We start from the raw sequence: 15,013 nt of genomic DNA, 5'->3' as shown, positions 1-15,013 counted from the left end.
TCAGCCTCCCAAGCCACTGGGATTACAGGTGTGCACCACTGCACAGCATTGTATTTGTTTTTAATAAATATAAAATGTTTTCTATTGTGATTTTTATTTGAGCTATAGAATACTTAGAAGTATGTGACATAATTTCCAAATGTTTTTGTTTTCTAAATTATTAATTGATTTCTATTTTATTTCCTTTAATTCCTTTGTGGTCAGAGAATCATACTTTGTATGATTTCAAAACTTTTCATTTTATAAAGATTTATGTATTTCTTGGTCCAGAATATAGTCTGTCTCAGGAACTGTTCCATTTAAACTTGAAAGAATATATTCTGTTCTGGGATCCAGTGTCCTATAAATGTCAGTAGGTCAACTTGTTTGATGGTATTGATCATGTTTCTTCTATCTTTACTAATTTTATGTCTACTTATTTTATCAATTACTGAGAGAGGAAAATTGAAATCTAAATGATAATTGTGGATGTCTATTTCTTTCAGTTCTTCTTTTTCTTCTTTCTATATTTTAAGCCTCTTTCATTAGGTACATACACATTTAGAATTATGTCTCATGCTAAATTGACCCTTTCATCATTATGTAACACATCTTGATTTCTGGAAATATTTCTTGTCCTCTAAAACAATTGTTCCAGGTTCCTTTTGATTTGTTTTTGCCTGGTCTATCACTTCCCACTCTTTTTACTTTTAAACTAACATGAGTTTCTTGTAGATGCATATAGTTGAGTTCTGCTTTTTTATTACATATAAAAATCTTTGCTTTTTAATTGGAGCATTTCTGTCTTGCTGTCCAGTATATGTGACTTTTAAAATCTAAACTAATTAAAACAAAATTTAAAAATCAGTTTCTTAATCACAGTAGCCATTTTCACGACTCTGGTGGCTACATATGGCAAGCAGCTGCAGTGTCAGACAGTGTGGGTCTAGAACACAGGTGGATTTCCTGCCCCTTTCCTTCATGGCACTCAAACTCTGCTTCATGTCTATGGGAAGTCTTGGGAGAGAGCAAGTGTCCTATCTTTCCTCTTTCTCTCTGAGGAGGGAAGGGATAGGAAGGTTCCCTTCCCTTGTCAATAGTAGATAGTTGGAATCCTCCCCAGTTTCTTGAATGCTGTGGATTGTTATACATTCCTATTCATTTCTTCCGTCTTCTCTTTCTTCAAATTAAATATAAGTGAAAATACAGTTTTATTTTTAGTTTTGCTGTGACAGGTACTATTAGGTCATTGTTTTTGTTGTTTTGATTAAAATATTACATCATTAGGATCATTATCAAATATAATAAGATTTGAACAAGAAAAAATTATTAAAACACTCTTAGAATATGATTTATAGTTCATTTCTTCTTAAAGATAGGGATTGTGTTCTACATCTGTTCTCATAAGCATGGTACAATGCCATGGATTTAGAAGGCAACCAGTAAACATTTGCTTCAAATTGATTCTTAAGTTAGTGAAATTAGAACTGATTTTTTCAAATTAATTAATACAATGCTTAGAATAAACAGAATATTGGTATTCTCATTTTTAGTTATTATGAGGGCATTTTCTCTAACAAACTATACATTTTGAAAAGGGCAACTGATTTTAATTTTGTAAAAGAGCCACCAAGTTAAAGTTGCATTACACTGACTGCAACTTTGACTTTTGAGGTAAAAAGGCAAATTCGAACCAGTTAACTTGGAAGCATAGTCCTTGAAGAAAATGCAAAAGATCATTTGACTTCTATAATATATATTTTACCTAGATTTTAAATTGCTTTATTTTCTGTTTTCTTCCCTGCAACCCCAGCAGTGTGGTTTCTTTGCTCCTTTGTTCTGGTTCTACGTCCAACTTGAGAAAAGCCACAGTTTTGCAGGTTGGTGCCATTCTGGATTTATAATATATGTTTTCTCCTTGGTTCTTCTCACCTTTGCAATCTCTTTCTTTCTTCTTATGCAGAGAGGTTTGTCATTCATCTCTTTGGGTGTTTTTGAACTTTTCCAACTCTTCTTTGGTCCAAATTACAACCTTCCGCCTGCCCCGAGCCCAATTCCTATTCGGTAACCTCCTTTCCTTTACATAGAAAAATAAGCACAATAGACTGGACTCGTATATATAAACGTGTTCATCCTGCCTTAGTTTCTCAGCCTTGTTCCCTGCAGTCTCCAAGGAAGAGGTCTTTTTCTCCTAGCTCCTGTCTAATCCTTCCACCTGTGCGTTTGATCATGTCCTTTCCTGTTTCCTCTGAGACATAATTCTATCAGTTACTTTCCTTTCCTGTGTGTTTTTATCCTTTTCATTCCTGTTGGCTCCTAGAAAATATGCTCAAGTTTCTGCTTTTCATTTATTTGGTTTAACAGAAGCCTCCTTCAGCTCTTCTTCTTTTATTCCCAGGTTTCTACCCAAAGTAGACTCTATTTGCTGGGTCCATTTCACAAGTTAACAGAACCACCCCTACCAAAGTTACTGAGTACAACTTAAATTACTGTTTTACATACTTCTCTATAACCCAGCTTCAGACTCTCACCTGGGCCACTGCAAGTGTTTCTGACTCATCTCCCTGTTCAGTCTTCCATTTTCTATTTTACTTTTCTTAACACCAAATAACAGAGTGACTTTTTAAAATACTGATATGATCACCTTACCTCTCTATCCTCAAAACCTTTCAGAGCCTCAATGTTTCCAACAAAGTAAAGATCCAAACTCTGTAGAAGGGAATATGAAGCTGCTAATGATCTGACTTCTAACTCTTCAGTCTTATCTACTATTGTTCTATTATTGAGTCCCACCCATAGTTCCCAAGTTATATGCTATTTCACACTTTCAAGCCTCTTATAGCAGAGACTCTTATATCTGAGTCCTCTAGCAGAGTAGTATGTCCGTCCTCTATCCCTAGAAATCTCGTACTTAACCCTCAAAGGAGATTCAAAGACCATGGCCAGGCATCCTTACTAGGCTTTACTGAACTTCTCTTTCCTCCCTTCCCAACCTGTTACCATTATATTACCATTGTAAAGTGAACTTTTTTCAGTTGGTTTTACTCTATAGTTTGTGTATACTTTCATTATCAATTATATAGTTTATTGTAAATATTTATTTTTATGTTTACTTCCCTTTCTAGACAGAGCTCCTTGCTAGTAAAGAGCCATTTTTTCTCATTCTGCCATCTGCCACACCTATTTTAGTGCATCTCACATAGCAAGGGCTTGATAAGTGTTCATAGAATTAGCAAATTTCAGCATATATTATTTGATCCTTCTTCTATAGGCTTAATGTTATACTTTCAAATTTAGATTATAAGTTTTGGGTCATATGTATTTAATACCACTGAACTTACTACTGGCTGCTGTATCATATTCCTTTTTTTTTTTTTTTTTTTTTTTTTTTTTATGGTACTGGGGATTAAACCCAAGGGTGCTTGGCCAATGAGCTACATCCCAATTCTTTCTTATTTTTTATTTTGAGAAGGACTCGCTAAGTCACTGAGGCCTTGAACACTCGTAATCCTTCTGCCTAGCTTCCTAGGTTGCTTGGATTATAGACATGCACTACTGTACCAGGCTTTGTGTCATGTAGCTTATAGTTCTAAGGAACAGGAAAAATAAATTTGTAACTAGATAAGGTAGTCTATCTAAATATGTAGGTCTTTCATTCATGTTGTAATAGAATACGTTACTAGCTCATCCATGCATTCCTTTTCTAATTAAATCATAACAAGTTAGAGAAAAGTTTTCATGTAATTTATGATCATTTTTTCTTAGCATCCATCCTCCCTCCTCTTTATCTGCATATAACTTCCAAAGTTGTCTAAAATGCAATCTATTTAGTCTTCTGCTCATGACCCCTCAGTTCTTCCTTCCCATTCACTTATATTCTAGTTACTTTGATAATCTCCCACTTTACCAAATTCAAAATCTTGTTCTCAGCAGACTTCTCTGGAAAGTTTGTTTTTGCTACAGAGCCATTCATTCTCCAACCCCTTTTGCACCTGCAACTGTAAAGCTCACTCTTCTCTACTCTGAGCATGTGGTTTCAAGAGGATAAACATAATAGCACATGGGTAGTGTTTATGTTAAATGAGCCCATGTTTTCCATGCATCTGCTGCACAGGCGCAGAAACAGATAAGTTGTTTCAACTATTGGCTGCCAGGGGAACAGAAGGGTTGCCACAACACAGTTGACAAACAATCCCCCAAATACCTAAAAAGCATCAACTCATGCTTCTGGAAAATCACATTTTTGATGCCTAACTTTGACTTGGTTTCCTACATTCCCATGTAGGACTTTTCTCTGAAGCAACCGTGTCATTTGAGGTTCACTCAGCTTTTGTAGGAAAGTGTACTTGGAATCTTCCTGGAGTCACTGGCAAATTGCTTTGTAGTGCAGTTGAATTGTGCACCACTTGGAAACTTGGTCTTTTGACTAACTTTGATAAGGTCGATCCAAGGAAATTCAGCATCCTTTTTACTCTGTGGCGCCACTAGGCCTGACAACCTGCCCTCCCTCTTCCTCCTCCCGCGTCCCCACCTTCTCACTATCCCTCACTTGAACTGGCTGCCAGAGTTCACAGACAGCTGGGCAGAGAGTGGCTAAATCGCCCAGCTGCCCGGGAAGCTTGGCGGCCAGGCTGAGGGAAGGAAGCATCGGCTCTCTTTGAAGGTCGGCTGCCAGTGAATCTCAGGCAGCTGGACTTCAAAGAGGGGACCGCCGGGCTTTCCCTCCCGTCTAGGCAGGTCATTCCGTGGTGCTGTGCTTCCGGTGTTGGCATGGTGGTTTCCAAGTTCCTCTTCAATTAAAGGAACTGAATTGGGAGCTGCACTTGCGTTCACATGTGTGTTTCTTAGGTGTTACAGACAATCCAAGCCCCCTTACCCTATCACTCTAAACTTAAGAGTTAAAGATAAGGAGAAAGGGTAACATCTCATAAAGGGCAACCAGGGAGATCCACAGCCATGAGATTTCCTTATTATCAGCTTGTCACTGTTATTTACCCAGTTTTAAATTACTTCAGGGACTTCTGGTGTGATCTTGAATAAAGGCTAATCAGCCTATACTTATGCACTGAATTTAGCTGGTGACCTGGAATTAAGTGGAGCCATGGTGATCGTTTTATCTGTTTACAGAAATGGGTATTGCACTCATCTACTGTCACACACTTGCTGCATTTGCCCACCTTTCACCTTTGAATTCCACCAGTGGTTGGTAAGAGAATGGGACTAGTAGGGAAAGAACAAGATGTTGTATGAACAGAGTCCAGGCTCACTTTTTAGTTGCAAATGGGGCTCAGAGTAAAGGGAGCCTAAAATCAGAAAAGCCAGAATATATGCTGGGTATACTGGTGGCTAATAGCGCAGACCCTACAGTTAGGCTGCCAAAGTTCAAATCCTTTCTTTGCTGCATACAGGCCATATGGCCTAGGGCAACTGACTTTGCATTTTTTTGTATCTCATACTCTCCTGGAAAGTAAGGGTAATGATAGTACTTATCTCACAAGACTGTTGAAAATATTTAAATGGTTAACAGACACCATACACTTAGGACAGTATGTAGCCCATGGTAGGTATGCAATAAATGTTAGATGTTATTATTATGTACCAGCTTCCATTGACTGGAACTAGGAGGAAATGACAAATGACTGGCTTGTAATGTTTACTCTCCCTGCATGAATAAAAGACTGCTACTCTCTGTCTTAGATTGAATTTGTAATAGAATATTTTGAAAAATCCTTAATAGTATAAAATAAGGTATTATGTAATTTGAAGGAGAAAGCAGTTATTTCATATTATTGATCCCTCTTATTGCACTGTCTGCCTTGGGGATATAAGGAGACTTGATTCATTGAAGGCCATTACTATAACATTTTCCTGTACATATCTGGGAAATATGATAAGTGGCAGCTTATCATAAAGGGGTGTTTTGACGAAGAGGATATCTCCTAGAGTTAGAATCAGGGCTAGAGGTTTTGCTCTGACAACTTCTTGCCATATATATTTGGGCAAGTTATCTCACTAAGCCTCACTCAGCCTTGTTTGTGAAATGAGATAATTACGTATAACTTAGGAGGCTTTTTTAAAGAATGAAATTAGAAAATGTATGTTTTATCACCCTAAGTCACAACATGCTTGATAAAAATAGCTGCTGGTGTTATCATTATCACTATTATTGCTACCCCCATTAGGGTTACATGTTATAGGATCACAAGAAAGCCTCTAATTGACCTCAGTGATCTGAGAAATAGAGGGCCTTTCCCTAAGGTGTTTTGTTCTCTCTAGATTAAAGTTGAGCTGATTTGGGGCCAAATCTAGTCTGCTACCTCTTTTTCTAAATAAAGTCTTATTGGAACACACAGCATTATCCATTTGTCTATGTGTTGTCTGTGGTTGCATTCATCCTATAATAGCAGAAGTGGAAGGTTGTGATAGTCTGAGATCCTCACAGCCTAAAATATTTACCATTTGTTTCCTTCCAGGAAGTTTGCCAACCCTTGCTCTAGATATGTGTTTTCCCAATTAAGATTCAGAGAATGTGCTGGGTGTGCACACCTGTAATCCCAGTGGCTTGGGAGGGTGAGGCAGGAGGATCATGAGTTCAAAGCCAGCCTCAGCAAAATTGAGGCCCTAAGCAACTCAGTGAGACCCTGTCTCTAAATAAAAATACAAAATATGGCTGGGGATGTGGCTCAGTGGTTGAGTACCCCTGAGTTCAATCCCTGGTCCCCTCCTCCCCAATAAAAAAGATTCAGAGAATGTTACTTCAATCCATGCCTACATGTGCTATCTGGAGAAAAGGAAAAAAAAAAAAGGTTCCATAGTCAAATAAGCTTAGGAAATGTTAAAGAGCCTGATTTATTCCAGGAGTCCTACTTAAAAGATCTGGCTTTTAATATACTGATATGTATTGTGAATCTTTAAGGCAAGGCCATGGTATGCAAATAAACTCTAGTTTCCCAGGCTTACTTGGCTATAGCCCCCACCCCCATCCCCAATATGATAATATTACACAAATATTCTCTGGGAAACCCTGCTCTTGGGCTATCTCTCTGGAAGGACTTTCATCTTAAATCATTCTTCTTGGTGATTTAGGTGACATCCTCATCTGGAGGCCTATGGAATATCATACGAGATTCTCTATTTGTTAACTCATTATTTTTCCCAGTAAAAATTATATTTTGCTTAAATTGAGCAACAGTATAATCTACCAGTTATTTAAATTGTCTAATCAGATAATATTCCCATCTTTAAATGATTCTGTATGTCTCAGGATTATAAATCAGAGTCTCAAAGTCCAAGAAAGACAGGCTGTTTCATTTCATGCCTTTTTGAAATTTTAAAAGCACAGGCCCTCTGTAGGGGTTTAAAACTTTTTTGCATCCAGATTTCTGAAACATAAATCTAGAATGCCTAACTGGTATACCCACTGATCTCAGCTAGGATTTATAAGAAGAGAGATTAATGTGAAGGTAACTTGTGCCCTAGCCATAAGGGGTTTGTTTTATAGACTAAAGTAAACACCTTGAATTTCAAGTTGCAAGCACATGGGGAGCCAGAAGATTCCAGAGCACTGTCGTCATATTATGCCTGTGACTCACACATCTCAGTGGCTGAGCTTTTTTCTGCAGCTGCAGTTTCCAGCTGGTCATCAGATAGAGCCTTACGTAGTCACACCCTGCAGTCACCTGGTTGGGGATTACCAAATAGTCATATAGTTACAACACAGTCCAGTTATGAATGAAGGCTGGGTTATCTCTTTGGCAAACATGATAAATAAATGCTAAGTCATAGCTGAGAATCTTAGTGGTTGTACCAGTGAACCTCAACTAAGAGTGGAGAACTTTGCTGTGAAGTGCAGCCTGGCCATGAATGCACTGTCCTCTCTCACTTGTCAGTTTCCCATCAAACCTGACACAGTGCTTGGCTTATAGTTGGTGCAGTAAATGTTCCATGAAAGAAAAGAGGTCAAACGTGTTTTCCCCCTTTCCCAGCTTGCACATCACTTCAAGAGTACCCCATGTTTTAATTTAATTCTTCTCAGTGTCATGTGTCTCACCGGGTTGTCAATAAATGTGGTTGACATTGTAAATGTGGATTCTAAAGTTTTCATATCTCACTTTTACATCATGGAGAATGATGAATGGACTTTGATTATATCCATTGTCTTTTGCCTTTAAATTATTTCTTTAAAAGAAAGGACGAAAAACAATAAGGAAGGAGGGGAAGGAAAAACATGGCAGAAACTTAATTTTTAAAAGAAGTTAGAAACTTAGAAAGCTGTCAACTTACCACGAAACATATTGTTTCCTTGCAACATGCTCAAAAGTTCAGTTTCATTTTCTATATTAAGTATGCTCCTTTTATAAGCACCGTGATATGTGATGTATGACATTGTACTCTAAGACTGTCACTGGGTTCTCAAGTTCAGATGGTGTGCCTGGGAAGAAAATAATCTGAAGCTGACCTACTTGAAAGAAAGCATCGGAAATGTGGAAAATGAACTTTCATCTAGTACCATAAAGAAAAGCAACTGAAGTACAACCCTTCCTTCCCTCACTTGACCTCTAAGAATGAGCTATTTCCAAGTGTTCTCCTGTCCCATTTCTGTATTACCATCTGCAAATAATTGTAACTGAAGGAGAGTAACTGAAGTAATATTATTACTTCAGTTGGTGTCAAAGAGTATGTAGAAGAAATCATGGTTATAAGTCCTTGGAAACAGATTACAACTTCCTAGGGACAATAGTTATCTATCTGAAGCCAGCCATGACAAGAATTAAAAAACATTGCTAGAGAGAATTCTCATAGGTACAGAAAATGTAAAGAGGAGGAGCATAATGATTTTATAAAGTATGAGACATGGATAAAGTAGAATAAATTTGAATTACAGGGTCACAGGACTAGAATATGATGGATATTATTTGGTAGAATATTAAGTAGAGGAGAAAGAATCAACCTTTTTAAGAAGTTGGTAATAATGCCCCCATGTAATGTTTACTATGATGGGCATGGTTCTTATTCTTTATGTTGTGTCAGTTGGCTTTTGCGATATAACAAACTACCCCTAAAACTTAGTGATTTAAAACATTTTTTATTTAAGATTCTGTGGGTCAGTGGAGTTCTTTGGGGGTGGTGCTTCTGGTCTGGACAGGTTTGGCTGATTGTGGGGCTCTGTATTGTATTTGCAGCTGATGGCTCACTTGTGGTTGAGGGTCTAGGATGGCCTCCCTCAAATGTCTTGCCCTTGCCTAATTGCCAGCTGGTGCTAATAGGATGAGCAAGCACATGTCACTGATCATCCAGGAAGCTAGTTTATACTTTTTTCACCTGATGGCTATGTCCAGAAGCAGCAAGAGAGCAATCACAATGTACATTTCTTTGCAGACCTTTTCTTGTGTCTTACTTGCTAATGTTCTCTGAGAAGCTGATCCCATGGCAGCATTGATATATAGGAATTCTATTGCCAAAATGCCATGAGGGAAAATTGGTACATAGCCAAAGGAGGCTGGAGAGAAACTGATGGTGATGCAGTTCTGACCTCTAGGAAAGAAAGAGGGAAAGGAGGGTAGGAAGTACCTCAGACCACAGCATAGTTCTAAGAAAGCTTTGGCCAGGTCAGTGGGAAGTTCTGAGTCTAAGTCACCCTGAGTGTTTATTATATGTACCAGTAAAATTGGGACTACTGTTTGGTTAAGCTTATAATAGTCAGCAATCCCTTTGTGGAAGGACTAGGGGAAATACCACAACACATACTTGCCCTAGTATGTAGCAGTGTCCTTTCTTTCAGGAATCTGCCTTTGACATCAGTAGGCATTTGATCTGAAAATTAGTTCAGATATGGGAACAGAGCAAAAGATTGTGACTTTTTATTGGGGGTAACCACCCTCAGCCTCCTGCTTTCCCATTCATCCCTGTTTTTCACTGTAGATTTTTTTTCTCTATTTCATTGTTGGTTGCCCATTATTGTGCCTCTAGGGATGCTCTGTAGTGTCTACCATCTTTGAAGCTCCCTATGCATCAAGCCCTGTTGGATGCCTCTCTGATTTTGCCAGTCATTATAGCAATTGCAGCCTCTTGCTACTAGTAATTAAACCCTGAAAGTTGACTTTTATTACTTCAGGCCCCGGGCTGGGGAGATAGCTCAGTCAGTAGAGTGCTTGCCTTGCAAGCACAAGGCCCTGGGTTCGATTCCCCAGCACCGCCAAAAAAAAAAAAAAAAAAGTGCCTGTATTACTTCAGGCCCCATGTTTCCATGGATATTACTCCCCCAGCTCTGTGACTAGACCTGGGCTGCACAGGAGAGTTGCCACTATACTTCTTGGTGATGCTGATTCCATTTCTGACCTGTACATTCCTGATGACCTTGTTGAATGGTGTGGCCTCTGGGCTATCCCTTGAAAAATAATATTCTGTGTTTTCTGACTTGACAAAATATATCCAGTTCAGCATGCTCACTTCTCTCATCTTTCTTATTCTTTTCTTAATCTTCTACAATTGGACATTTTTGCTTTACTCAACATTGACCATCACTTTTCTAGGCCTCTAGTATTATTCTAGAAGCAAAGTTATTCCCTGAGATCCTTGCTAGGATGTTAAACCTTGTGTCCAAAAATGGGTCCCCAAATCACTGAATCTTGTTTACATAATCTTATATCCCAGCTTCCTTGATCAAGCACCCCCAAAATCCAAACTCAGGTTGTACTTTATGACTCCTGCCAGTAGCTGCTAGCTAATTTTTGAATCTCTTTTGGTATATATTCTCTTTCCTCCTATATTATGCCCAGCTCTTACCCAGCTGAGTAATACTGAGTTTAACCCTAATTATTATTCTGGCAGTCAAGAGAGAAGGTAGTGACAGGTCCTAAGAAGAGGTGGTACCTGGTCCCTTGGGGGTGGGGGTTGCAGGAGGAGGAAATTCTAGTTCTTACTAGGCAAAAGGAAGTCACCTCTTTAAACTGTGGGAGGTCCTGGAGTTTTGAGAGGATGGGTGGAATGTCTACAGATCTAGCATCCTATGGGACATCTGTCCAAATATACTCTGACATTTCAGGGAGATAACAGCCTCTCTGGAAGCTGCTGAAGTGGTCTACCTAGTCTTTACCTGTTAATGCCTCCCATTTTCTTATTTTCCCTCTGCAAGCATCAGTAAAACTTAATAGTAACCAACAGACACTTGTTTTTGTAGACATTCCTCCACCCAGGTCATCTCCAGTACTTGGACCAGTACTGGAGGCAACCCTGCTGACACATTGATTTTGAACTTCTAACCTACAGAAATATGAGATGATGAATTTCTGTTGTTTAAACAATACAGTTTGTGGTACTTTTTAAAAGCAGTCCTAGAAAACCAATTCACCAAGTCTTAAAAATGATACAACCATGTAAACTCCAGGTGTTTAATGTTTTTAGACAAAGAATGTTGGAACAATATTTTATGATTTTTAGTGAAGGTATTTCTAGGGCAACCATTCGTGTCATAGTGTCTATCCCAACAATATGTTATAAGATAATGACTGTGATAGAGCCCAAACTTTCCAAAAAATGGCTTAAACTATAAGAAAGCAATGTGCTGAATATTTAGACAGAGGCCAAGTTAGCAACCAGTGATAAAGAAGAAAAAGAAATAATTACTGAGAATTCCAGGGATAAGGATGTGATAATCCAGGCCTTTCTGTAGTAAGCTTCTAGTCAAGTAAAGTAATATAAACAAATAAATAATAATAGCTTAGCTTTAGAGAATTTAGTCTTCTCCCAACCTTCATCAGTATCTTCTTTAAGGATACCTGTGCTGATATAACTCTGAGATTCTGGAAGCAAATCTTGGTTGATTTGGCTTTTCCAGGGCTCATGGTTGTATGTTGTATATTTATATAAAAGTACATAGACAAGTTGCTTTCACAAAACTGTGCCAACTATTCCATTATCAATAATAATAATAATAATAATAATAATAATAATAGTCAGAGCTACTGGGAGAGGTAAAGATAAAAGGTGCTAGTTGGAGAAAAGCCTATTCTCAAAACTGAGACATGCTGGGGATGCAGCCCATGGAGCTGGGGCTGTCTGGAATTCTAACCAGAATTAAATGCTGTAACATTTGGGTGCTTACCAAATTAATGTTCTCCTTACTTGGAGTGTCTTCCCCTTGTCTGTTTAGCTAAATACTCCCTGTTTTGGGGAACACATTGCTGTGTAGCCTTTTCTGCAGAGCCTTTTGTTTTCAGAGAATTGACACTCATCTGAACTCCTGCACATATTTTTCACACTATATTCCTTAGGCAACTGATTGGTAATTTACAGGATTATATTTGATATCATTCTCATTACAGCTAAATTTAAACCTCTACAGGGACAGGGACTTTGCCTACTTTTTTCACCTTAACATACTTCTGGATACATGGCAGGTAATATTTTTTTAAATAAAGGATTAAACATACATACATACATACATACATACATACATACATATATATTATATATATAAAATATATATATATATAAATATATATAATTCCTACTGCAATGTAGTATCCTCTCTCTGGAATACACTTTCTTGTTCCTGCTCCTTCATCTGCTTTTACTTTATCAGTTAGTTCTCTGATTTCTTTTTGCTCCTTCCCTCCCCTCCCCCCATTCTCAAATCTGAGTTAAGGACCTCTCTCAGTGCTATATATTACTGTATATTTCTCCATTGTTGCACTTGTCACTTTGTATGCTCATCCATATCTTCTCAGGGGATGTCAACTCTTTGAGGAAAAGAAGCCTTATTTATTTCTGTACATGTTGTGTTTCCAATGCTTAATATAGTGTTTGCCAGATAGTTATTAGCCCGATTAATAAAATGTCAAATCAGTGAATCATTTATATCAATAAAAGATAGAAACATGATAATTAATACAAATTTTATTCTCACCCAGAGAAATAACTAAGGTCAATTTTTACTTAGTAGGTATAGATTATTATTATTATTATTTTTAATGAACTGGCCTACTTTTGTGAGATATGTGCTCCTCATTACTAGAAGCTTTTAGTTGTAAGCCCAAGGACTGGGTGTCAGTGATATTGTTGGGATGGCAAAGTGCATAAGTTCTGTTTTGTGACTTATTCTTTGCTAAGAGTTGGTGCAATACCAGAGATAATGGGGGTCATTTGCATTCCCAGACCTTTAACTCCCTAGAGAGACCCACATGCTATCATTACCAGCAGTATCTGTGTCCTCTGCCATGGAATGACTCTAGGAAAATTGGTAATGGCCCAGAACTATTAATGTGTACATGCACATACACAGGTGCACGCAAACACACACACAGTTGGCCATCACAGACAGTACTCTATCAGTAGCAGCTATATAGGGGATAAAGTTTTTAAAGGACCAGACTTTGTTCATGTGTCCTTACTTTTGGAGATAATTGACTTCCTAGTACTTGGCCTGTGCTGGTTATTGAATCATAACTAAGTGGCAGGATTGGTCTAGTAGATTTACAAATCATCAACTGTGGAGAAGTGACATTAGGAGTCTACTTATCTGCCTTCATCTTACCTCTCTTGTTCAGTAGTTATAACCATTTACTTGCAGTGATTTTTTTAAATAAGAGAAAGTAAATGAACCTACAATATTAAATCATTTTTTTTTTCATCTTGTTTGGATCCATGTATGTAAAGATTCAGTGTTGAACTTCTCCCTTCAAAACTTAAGAAAATGTTAGATGAGGAAAGGCTAATTTAAAAAAAAAAAGTAAAAAGATGAAGATAGATGAGATTTAAAAAAAAGGGGGGGGGGGTTATAGTGCAGTGTTCAAGAGAAGGATTTTTGGGTTCAGACATACCTGTCTGCCACTTACAAACTATGTGGCCTTGGATAAAACACTTGCTTCCGTGCTTCAGATTCCTAAACTATAAAATAGAGATGGTAATATCAGTACCTAACAGAGTGATTATGAGGAATAAATAGGCAAGGTAGTAAAAGATACAGTGCCCAAGATTTAAAAAGCATTGCATAAGGGTTAGTTGCTGTTATTATTGTCATAACTATTATCTAGTAGGCATGTTAATAATAGTTCAAAACCTACAACCATATGCACAGTGTCTAGCATATACTAGGAATATGATAAATATCTTTTTTTGTTTGTTTTTGTATTGTTGGGGTTTGAACCCATAACCTTAAACATGGTAGGCAAGCAAGTGTTCTGCCACTGAACCACATTCCCAGCCCACCCAGAAATATTTTTGAGCAAATAAATTGTATGCTTATTCGTAATTTGTATTTATATTTGCTCTTTCAGTTAAATTTAGAAAATAATTCTAATAACTCTAAGTATAACATGAAGAACTAAATGAAGTTGTAATCTTGTGTTGTTCAGGGCTTCGTAAAGTTGTCTGGAAAGTTGTTTCCTGCTGGAACTTACCTTATCTTTTCTTTATTTAATGGATACTTTGAAAAGCCTTTCAGAATTTTTTTTTGGAAAGAAACTATAATCAGGTGAAATTAATACTTTATCTGTAGGTGTATACAATGTTCTGTATGATAAAGTGAAGCATTCTTGCCTCAAAAATATTCTCATCTGAATTTAAGTGAGATGTTAACACTTTGTTTTTACAAACAGGTTCATCCTAAATTCCACTATAAACAGGCTCATGATCCAGGCACAGACACTTCTTGTGTGACTTTTTCCTATGATGGTAATGTCCTTGCCTCTCGTGGAGGTAAGTTAAAACTTTCTTTTTGATGTGTTTCTACATATAAGATGATCGTATTTAACCTTTAAAGAAGCAGCACTAATATCTTAGCATTTAGTAAAGTTAGCTGTGCTTTTGTTAATGTAACTATACCAGTCTGATTTTTTTTCATTAAAATTCATTTCCAACTTGGCAACATTGTTTGTATTAGAAGTTATCAAGTAAAATTTAGAAAGAGACTTCTTTGCTTAAGAGTTTGATGCCTCCATGGATGAAATTTGCCTCTGCCTTCAGAGTTTTCTAAAGGATTGCCTACATTTTTTTCATTTTTATGCCATTTTATAATTCTGTATCTGGTGTTTCA

The 15,013-nt window shown here is 37.4% G+C and overlaps 1 protein-coding gene across 1 annotated transcript in view; it reads left to right on the top strand.

Moving 5' to 3' along the window:
* The window catches only part of WDR70 (WD repeat domain 70), a 300,741-nt gene that overhangs the window by 237,845 nt on the left and 47,883 nt on the right, over positions 1-15,013 (top strand). Inside the window, exon 11 of the mRNA XM_079145747.1 lies at positions 14,577-14,676. Coding sequence (XP_079001873.1) covers positions 14,577-14,676 — 100 coding nt within the window. The remainder of the gene's footprint in view (positions 1-14,576; positions 14,677-15,013) is intronic.

Source organism: Sciurus vulgaris, assembly GCF_902686455.1.
Source record: "Sciurus vulgaris genome assembly, chromosome: 6".
NCBI lineage: Eukaryota > Metazoa > Chordata > Mammalia > Rodentia > Sciuridae > Sciurus > Sciurus vulgaris.
The sequence above is the reverse complement of the archived record's forward strand: the minus strand, read 5'-3'. Positions and strand labels throughout refer to the sequence as shown.